We start from the raw sequence: 10,174 nt of genomic DNA, 5'->3' as shown, positions 1-10,174 counted from the left end.
GGCCCAGGCTGGATTTGAACCTGCCACCTTAGGTGTATGTGGCTGGCGCCTTAGCCACTTGAGCCACAGGCGCCGAGCCAAAACCCTTTTTTTCAAATGAAGTATTACACAGACATAGGGTTGGGGCTAGTAGGATTTAAATACGGTGGAAGGCCCAGAGCATTGCTGGTTCTGCTTTTCTAGCACTTATTTTGATAACTGAGAACTCAAGAATCTGTGGGCTGCAGCTTAAAAACCATTGATCTGGGCTCTGCGCCTGTGGCTCAAGTGGCTAAGGTGCCAACCACATTCATCTGAGCTGGCGGGTTCCAATCCAACCCGGGCCTGCCAAACAACAATGATGGCTACAACAAAAAATAGCTGGGCGTTGTGGTGGGCTCCTGTAGTCCCAGCTACTCGGGAGGCAGAGGCGGGAGCATTGCTTGAGCCCAGGCGTTGGAGGTTCCTGCGAGCTGTGACGCCATGGGATTCTACCCAGGGCGACAGTTTGAGGCTCTGTCTCTAAAAAAAAAAAAAAAAAAAAAATCATTGATCTGAACTGGGTATTTCTCTAAGTGGTGGACATATCACCTGGTGATCTTGTTAAAAATGCAGATTCTGGTTCAGTAGGCTTATGATAGAGCCTAAGAATCTGTATTTCTAAAATGTTCTCAGATAATGCTAATGCTACTGGTCCATACCACACTTCTAGCAGCAAAAAGCTAGATTTTAGCTAATGCGAAGTTGTATAACTTGCATGATACTCTACATCCCCAAAGTGTAGTCTGTAAAATTAGCTTAAGCTTTCTGTCTAGATATATTGGTAATATCATCCCTTGGTTAGAGAGACCGAAGCTGCTTACAACCTTGGGGAAAGGGAGTGGAAATGTTTTGCATATTGTATGTAGATCTGTTCTTGGACTTCAGGATTATATAGTCTTTTGCTACAAGTGTTGTATAGCTCTCTTGCCAAATTTCAGTCTCTTTGCCTTGTCTACTCTTGTTCTTTTCAAGTCCATGATACTCAGTGATGCTTGTCTCTTTCCTCAGGGATGATCTGACTGATGATTCTGTTTTCACTCGAAGCTCTCAATGCTCTCGGGGTCTTGAAAGATACATTTCCCAGGAGGAGGAGCCTCTCAGTCCCTTCTTGGGACAACTTGATGAGGACTACCGAACAAGAGAAACTTTCCTGCATCGATCTAATTATAGTCCCCATATCAGTTGTCATGAGGAACTGTTGCGGGGAGCAGAACGAAATAGAGAAAAACTCAAAGGCTCCTACTCTGTACGATCTGAGGAGAGGAGTCGAGAGGCCAAAAGACCCCGTTATGATGACACAGAGAAGATACACAGCATGGGAGGGGATCACCCAAGTTTTACATCAGGGACTCGGAATTATCGACAGCGTAGACGAAGCCCAAGCCCTAGGTTTCTAGACCCTGAGTTTCGAGAGCTGGATCTTGCAAGGCGAAAGCGAGAGGAAGAGGAGGAGAGAAGCAGGAGCTTGAGTCAGGAGCTGGTGGGAGTTGATGGTGGTGGCACTAGTTGTTCCATCCCTGGCTTGTCAGGTGTCCTAACAGCATCAGAACCAGGATATTCTTTGCATCGGCCTGACGAAGTATCTGTGATGCCCAAGAAGTCCATTCTGAAGAAGCGAATTGAGGTGGACATGGAGCCTTCTATGCAGGTCTCTGCTGCTTATCTCTGTAGTGGTTCTCAACCTGTGGGTTGCGATCCCTTTGGGGGTCAAACAACCCTTTCACAGGGGTCGCTTGTGACCATCCTGCATATGAGATATTTACATTACAGTTCATAACAGTAGCAAAATTACAGTTATGAAGTAGCAAAAAAAATAATTTTATGGTTGGGGTCACCACAACATGAGGAACTGTATTAAAGGATCACGGCATTAGGAAGGTTGAGAACCACTGTTGTAGGGTATCTTATGAGTCCCTCTGCTATCTTAAACCCTGGTTACCTCCCTGGGGACTGTGTCCCTTATGGTATGTTTGTAACATATACTAGGCCAACATTGTTATACCTATGAGCAGTATCTTATGAGACTCTCTAAATGAAACTATAGGCCTTATTATATATCACTAGAGAACTTACATTGACCTACGTTAGGTTTTCTAACTAGACATTTTAGAGAGTGTCTTTTTTTTTTCATTTGTAGTTTTTTTGGCCGGGGCCTGATTTGAACCTGCCACCTCCAGTATATGGGGCTAGCGCCCTACTCCTTTGAGCCACAGGTGCCACTCCCATATCTAAGTTTTTTCCTAATATCAGATAGCTGGTAGGAATTTTTGAATATAGGTTTTCTGGAAAGGAAGCTTCTAAGGGCAAAAGGAGGAGGTGATCTCAGTTTCCTCAGAGAAAAGACAAAAATTTGAATTGGAGGACACTAGACAAGAAATCAGATAATTCTGATTTTGGACCCACCTCTGCCACCAGCTTATTGTGTAATTTTTAGACAATTTACCTCACCATTCTGGGCTTTGATATTTTTTACTCAACAATGAAAAAATGTTTAGGCAAAATTACTAGTTTGTAGCAGTCCTATTAAGAGCTAAAGACTTCTGGGGAAAAAAAAAAGTAAAGGCACAAAGGAAAACAAGGCAAGACTGATCAATTAGGGTTCCAGAGCTTCCTTTCCCCTTTCAGCTAATGCTGGTCTGCTTTTGTGTGTGTGTTTTCCTTTTGGGGATCCATAGAGAAGGAAAAAGCTAGGAGATCTTTAACATCCTTTTGAATTCAGATTCTTTGATAAAGACTGTAGCAAAGAAGCAAAGGTCAGAATTCTATTTAATCTGCCTTTTCCTATTTCTCTTTGCTATAGCAAAGACATCTGGAGACATGAGGACCATATCTTGAACCCTCTAAGGATATTTTACCTCCCTTTTTTCCATACTCATATCTCCCCTATTAAGTGAGAAGAACAAAGTATTTAAGTATTTTTCTCAATTACTAGGGTTCTAAGATTTTGCATAAGGGCTAAATCAGTTGTTTTTGTCTTTGCAGCTTGAGAATTTTTCCAGCAGTACCATCTCCAGCCAGGATCACCCCCTCTATTCTGGACACTCATCTATTCCACTAAGTGGTGCTATTGCTGCTTTTGCCTCAGAGATTGAAAATAAGGGGACTGTGGTAGAGACTACCCTGAAAGAACCTCAGAGCAACCTCTATCAATGGGGTCCCCTTCCTGGGATGCCCAAAGACAACAGTCCTCTCAGAGAAAAATTTGAAGGTTTTCTGTGCCACAAGGAAAAATTGGATTTGAAAGCTGAGGGACCTGAGCGACACACAGACTTCTTACTGCCCCATGAGAGAGCTAGCCAGGATGGCAGTGGCTTCTCCCGCATTCTTAGCATGCTGGCTGATTCTACCAGTACACAGGAAAAAAGACGACGTAGCTTTCCTGACATTGAGGATGAAGAGAAATTTCTCTATGGGGATGAAGAAGAGGATTTAAAGGTAGAATCCGTACCAAAGTCTGTTGGGAGCTCTGAGAGTGAAGTTGTGAGGCAGAAGGCAAACTCTCTGCCCTCTTCAGCCCCAGCTGTAAAGCTAGAATCATTAGAAGAGACCAATCCTGAATATGCTAAGATTCATGACTTGCTCAAGACTGTAGGGCTGGATATCGGGGTAGCAGAGATTAGTAAACTGGCTGTGCGCACTCAGGAACGACTTCATGGCAAGAAGCCTTCATTACGCTCCTCAGCTGACCGCCGTTCTTCAGTTGACCGACATTTTTCGACTGACCGCTGTTCCTCAGTTGATCACCGTTTCTCAGCAGATCGACGTTCCTCAGATCCCCACAGACTGGAAAGCAGGGATGCACACCATAGCAATACTCATTCCCCAGAGGTGTCCCATCCACACCCAGCCTCCCCTGTGGATCCTTACCTACTCACAAAAAATAGCCCCCCATTCTTAAAGTCTGACCATTCAATGGGTCATATTTCAGGAGCAGAGGTGGTTGGCAGTGGGTTTCAGTCTTCTGTTGCAGTCAGGTGCATGTTGCCATCAGCCCCATCTGCCCCAGTGAGACTTCCACATTCTGCTTCTTTATCTCAGTTTCATATGCCACGGGCCTCTCAGTTTTCTGCAGCACGAATACCTCCAAACTACCAGGGACCTGCCATTCCCCCTGCTTCTTTTGATGCCTATAGGCATTACATGGCATATGCAGCTTCAAGATGGCCCATATACCCCACCTCTCAGCCATCAAATCACCCTTTAGCTGAACCACACAGGATAATGCCAGTAACCAAACAAGCTACTCGTAGCCGTCCTAACCTCCGTGTGATCCCCACTGTTACTCCTGATGAGCCTAAACAGGAGGAGTCGGTGCTAGGCTCAATTCCTGCAGCCCAAGTGCCTGTCCAGGTGTCTATCCCATCACTCATAAGATACAATCCGGAGAAGATCTCTGATGAGAAGAACCGTGCTTCCCAGAAGCAGAAGGTGAATGTTAGCTTTGCATATTCTATACCTGAATTGTCCACCATAAATTTGTATTTGTCTTTTAGATGGTGCTAGAAATTTGTAAGGCCCTTTCACCTTAAGTTCTTGGGAGGCTGCTGTTATCCTAAGGAATGCAGATAATAGCTCTTCTGTTTTTCTCATGTATTGTCATTAGATTAAACAAAAGTCTGGCTCTAGATCCTATTGTGATTGCTAGAATTTTTTCTTAAGTTTATTTTTCTATTCATAGTAATTGGCTTAGAACACTGGGTAGGAGTTGGGAGCCTTAGAGTCTTAAATATGACATCATGCAGTGAGGAACCAAAATTGGTTTGGGTGAAAGAGAATCAGTAAACCTATTTCATTCGTTTGAGTTTTAGATCATTCTCCTATAATGATTATGGGAATTAAGGGTAAATAATTATGTGTTGCTTGATAAGTAGAGCAAACCAAGAAATAAGCTTTCCTTGTGATTGTAGAGGCCAGGATTAACAATAACGTATTTTTATGAGACTTTTTGAAAAGCAGTTTTTATATTATCAAGGTTCATTGGCTTTTCAGACTGGAAAGGGAGCAGTGGCCTCCCTAGTCATAATTCTGATAATTTAGAGCGGTAGGTGAAAATTATATAGGAATAAGAAATAAGAGAATTTTTTTTTTTTTTTTTTTTTTTAAGAGACAGAGTCTCACTCTGTCGCCTTTGGTAGAGTGTTGTGGTGTCACAGCTCACAGCAACCTCAAAGTCTTGGGCTTAAGCCATTCTCTTGCCTCAGCTTCCTAAATAGCTGGGACTACAGGTACCCACCACAACATCTGGTTATGTTGTTGTTGTTGTTGTCATAGTTGTTTAGTTGGCTTGAGATGGGTTCGAACCCACCAGCCTCAGTGTATGTGGCTGGTGCTGTAATCGCTGTGCTACAGGTGCTGAGCCGGAATAGGAGAATTTTGAATGGAAAGATTAACACATATTGTAAATTTTAAGGGTCCTTAATAGATAATAAGTCACTTTGTTTAGGAACATAAAAATGTAATGTTTATAAATTTGATTAGCTCATAAAATATTCAGACCTGAGAAGAAAATTAAAAAGGAGAAATTAGACGGATAATCTTACTTTTTTCCAGTTAAAAAATTTAGCTAATCTTTAAGACAAAAAATGTTCCTCTTAATTTTTGATTGTTACCTTGAACTTCTCTTTAGTTTTTAAGCCTTTTGGGGGAAAGGGGAGTAGGGTCTCTTTACTTTCCCTTTAAAAGCCTAGCACTTAAGTCAGGACTGATAATATATAGATCTGTTATTGTACATTAGCCTGTTACAGACAAGCCAAATTTGCTTCTTTACATTATGTGAAAGTAATATAGTTGAAAGATGATGAGCTTTAGGGTAGATATACCTGGATTTTAAATATATTCTTATAGACTTACCTTTGGATAAATTACTTAATATCATACAATTCAGTTTTCCTGCTGTAAAATAGGGAGAATGTTGTAGGATTAAGATTAAATAACATGAAATATAAAATGTAAATAATACCATGCTTCACTCATAACACACATTAATTCCCTTCTCCATGGCTCCCTTTGGGGTCACTATCTAACAGTTGCTTTCAGTGCTGCATAAAAACAATACTTTCTGGGCAGTGTAATTCTGAAAAGAAGGATAATTCTATCCTGAAACTTAAATGGGAGTGAAATTTCACTTTGATTGTAAAGTCAGAGCCTTTGCCTGCAGCATTTGGAGCCTTACATTCAGATAGCGTCTAGCACAAGGATTTTTGGAAGAGAGAAATAAAAAAGGGAGAATGTTGGAGGATGTAGGACTCTCTTAACATTTTGTACTTTGCAGGTTATTGAAGAGAGGGAAAAACTAAAGAGTGACCGGGAAGCCCGCCAGAAAAAGATGTACTATCTCAGGACTGAATTGGAGCGGCTTCATAAACAACAAGGTGCCAGCTAGCTGCTTTGCATGAATGCCTTATTGTAGTAACATGAATAGGAGACCTAAATGGAGAGATTTTGGTACTCTCTGATAGGTTCAATGACCTGAAGCCTCACTTTTTAAAAAAGTTTTTGACATAGTTAGACTTACAAAAAAATGGCAATAGTAGTGCAAAGAATATTCAGGTACTCTTCTCCCAGATTAACATTTTTACTACATTTGTTCTATCCTTTTCATTTCTCTCTTTCAGTCTTATATATGTGCATGTATGTCATTTTTCCTGAACTCTTTTTTTTTTTTTGAGACAGTCTCCCTCTATTGCCCAGGCTACAGTGCCACAGCATCAGCCTAACTCACAACAACCTCAAACTCTTAGGTTCACGTGGTCCTCCTGCCTTAGTCTTTTGAATATCTGGGACTGCAGGTGCCCACCACAACACCTGGCTGATTTTTCTGTTTTTAGTAGAGGCGGAGTGTCATTCTTGGTCAGCCTGGCCCTGAACTCCTGAACTTAAGAGAGATTTTGGTACTCTCTCACCTCAGCCTCCCAGAGTGCTAGAATTACAAGTGTGAGCCACCACACCAGGCCTTAACTTACTATTTATTTTATCCTTTTTAATTCATAAGTATCTTTATAGGGGAGATACTTGGAGACTATGTAAATATTCAGTTACTCCTCAAACTTCCACCCACTGGTTTTAGCATCCATTGATGATTCTTTCCTGAGTCACTTAATGTCAATGATAGTTATTGAATAGTGATTTTCTAATTTGATCATTCTTTCTACCTTTATTAGATGGCTTTTATGATAAAAAGGAACTCCCCCCCATTTGTTTATTCATTTATGTCAGTGTGAATTCATGGATTCTTCGGTAGGTTATAATTTTCTTTTTTTTGAGACAGAGTCTCACTTTGTCACCCTGAGTAAAGTGTCGTGGCATCATAGCTCACAGCACCATCAAATACTTAGGCACAAGTGATTCTCTTGCCTTAGCCTCCCATATAGCTGGGGACTGTACAGGTACCCGCCACAACACCCAGCTTTTTTGTGTGTGTGACAGGTCTCAAGCTGTCTCCCTGGGTATAGTGCTGTGGCATTCTGGCTCACAGCAACCTCAAACTTGGGCTCAAGCGATCCTCTTGCCTCAGTTTTTTCTTTTTTCTTTTCTTTTTTTTTTTTTAAGATACAGAGTCTCACTTTATCACCCTCGATAGAGTGCCGTGGCAGCGTCACACAGCTTACAGCAACCTCCAACTCTTGGGCTTAGGTATTCTCTTGCCTCAGCCTCTCGAGTAGCTGGGACTACAGGCGCTCGCCACAACACCCGGCTATTTTTTTGTTGCAGTTTGGCCAGGACTGGGTTTGAACCTGCTATCCTCGGTATCTGGGGCGGCGCCCTACTCACTGAGCCATAGGCGCCACCCATGCCTCAGTTTTTTCTATTTTTTAGTAGAGATAGGGTCTCACTTTTGCTCAAGCTGGTCTTGAACTCATGAGCTGAAGCAATCAACCCACCTCAGCCTCCCAGAGTGCTCGGATTATAGGCGTGAGCCACTGCGCCCAGCCAACGCCTAGCTATTTTTAGAGACAGGGTTCTTGATCTTGCTCAGGCTAGTCTTGAACCAGTGAGCTCAGGCAATCCACATGCCTCGGCCTCCCAGAGTGCTAGGATTATAGGCATGAGCCACCACGCCCAGCAATTGTTTATTATAATTACTTATTTCATGCTCAGATTGGTCCAGGTTTGGCCAGTGGGAGCCCCTATGTCCTTTTATTTATTTATTTATTTATTTATTGAGACAGAGCCTCAAGCTGTCCCCCTGGGTAGAGTGTTGTGGCATCACAGCTCACAGCAACCTCCAACTCCTGGGCTCAAGCGAGTCTCCTGCCTCTGCCTACCAAGTAGCTGGGACCATGGATGCCCGCCACAACGCCTGGCTATTTTTTTGGTTGCGACCATCATTGTTGTTTGGTGGGCCCTGGCTGGATTTGAACCCGCTACCTTAGGTGTAGGTGGCTGGCGCCTTAGCCACTTGAGCCACAGGTGCCGAGCCCCTATGTCCTTTTAATGTGGCCCCATCATTTCTTTTAGTATTTCTTTACTTTTTTGACACAGAAAAGATGTTTGGATGCTGCCTTATTTTTTTGTCACCTTCAGTAGAGTACTATGGCATCATAGCTCACAGCAACCTCAAACTCTTGGGCTCAAGCGGTTGTCTTGCCTCAGCCTCCCAAAAAAGTAAGGCAGCATAACAGCTGGGTATTGTGGTGGGTGCCACAGCTGTTATGCTGCCTTCTTTTTTTTCTTTTTTTGCAGTTTTTGGCCGGGGCCGGGTTTGAACCCGCCACCTCTGGTATATGGGGCCAGAGCCACCCTATGCTACCTCACTTTTTATTCCATCTCTACATCTGTGCTTTTAGGAATTTATATACACAATGAGGAAAGAATCACAAGACTTCTGAATACTGAAGCTTGGTGATTAGTATGAAAGAACAGAGTAGGAGAAGATAATTGCTTTTGTCTGGGTTTGGACAGTTTAAGGATGATAAATTTAGTTAAAAAGTCTGGATTTGGACATGTTCATAGAAGAAAAATTATGTATCTTGTGATAATTAATATGAGGACTTGGAATTTAGACTAGAAGATAAAATTGGGTGAGTCTGAGGCAAAACCTAAAACTCAACATAGAAGTTGTTAAAGTAGCTGGGCATTGAAGTAGGTACCTGTAGTCCCAACTACTCAGGAGGCCGAGGCGGAAAGATCACTTGAGCCCAGGAAGGTTAACGTTGCTGTGAGCTGGGCTGATGCCACAGCACTCTAGACAGTAGAATAAGACTTTTGTCTCAAAAAAGAAAAAGGACAAATTAAGGTGCCCTTAAATCAGACAAAGTTAAATGTATGACTTTAAGTGGTTTTTATCCTCTAAATAATTGTTTGGCTACCTAAAAAGGAAACAGCAGCTAGATTCATAGTTATAGCATTTATTAACCTTTTCGGGACAGACACATACACAAACTTGTATATATTATTACGGAAGTTTACAGAGCCTGTGAAGCCTGTCCGTAGATCCTAAGCTAATAACCCTTACATAAAAGATAATTATTCCTCTTTACCTTCATAAAAGCTTCACTTATACGAGCCCATGTAGGAAAATCTTAACTTGCTCTTAGAAACTTTCATGGGAAAAGATTTTGTAACCATAAAACCCTGATGGATTACTATTTACAAATGAAAATTACTCATCTTAACTTATTTTTTCTGTTTCTTTTTGTTGACATTTGACTATGCAGGGGAAATGCTACGCAAGAAACGAAGGGAGAAGGATGGCCACAAAGACCCGCTGCTGGTGGAGGTGAGTCGGCTTCAGGATAACATTATGAAGGACATTGCAGAGCTCCGACAAGAGGCAGAAGAGGCAGAAAAGAAGCAATCTGAACTGGACAAAGTGGCTCAAATCTTGGGAATTAACATCTTTGATAAATCTCAGAAGTCTTCAAGTGACAGTAAAGAGCCTACAGAAAAGCCTGGGAAAGCAGAAAAATCTAAGAGCCCAGAAAAAGTATCATTATCTTCTAACTCCTCCTCTAACAAGGTAACAACTCAACTTTTCCATTTCTGTTATCTTACGTCTTTCTCCCCATAGACTCCTACAGAAGCTTTGTAACCATTTTCCTAGCTTATTTTTCCAACCTCTTCTTACTCTTGTTAGTAATTTTCTCAAAGTATAGATCAGAACACAGTACTCTCCTTCAGAATTTGAGTAGGGTTTGGTGTTTTTTTTTTTTTT

The 10,174-nt window shown here is 42.0% G+C and overlaps 1 protein-coding gene across 2 annotated transcripts in view; it reads left to right on the top strand.

Annotated features, from left to right (window-relative positions):
* Nucleotides 1-10,174, top strand: part of ZNF318 (zinc finger protein 318) — a 40,423-nt gene that overhangs the window by 14,175 nt on the left and 16,074 nt on the right. For both annotated transcript variants that reach the window (XM_023512891.1, XM_003789335.3), the window contains exons 3-6: nucleotides 1,030-1,669; nucleotides 3,004-4,449; nucleotides 6,293-6,392; nucleotides 9,678-9,979. In XM_023512891.1, coding sequence (XP_023368659.1) covers nucleotides 1,030-1,669; nucleotides 3,004-4,449; nucleotides 6,293-6,392; nucleotides 9,678-9,979 — 2,488 coding nt within the window. The remainder of the gene's footprint in view (nucleotides 1-1,029; nucleotides 1,670-3,003; nucleotides 4,450-6,292; nucleotides 6,393-9,677; nucleotides 9,980-10,174) is intronic.

Source organism: Otolemur garnettii, unplaced genomic scaffold (assembly GCF_000181295.1).
Source record: "Otolemur garnettii isolate 467f Iridium unplaced genomic scaffold, OtoGar3 scaffold00031, whole genome shotgun sequence".
NCBI classification, from domain to species: Eukaryota; Metazoa; Chordata; class Mammalia; order Primates; family Galagidae; genus Otolemur; species Otolemur garnettii.
Note: the sequence above shows the minus strand (reverse complement) of the source record. Positions and strands in the feature narration are given on the sequence as shown.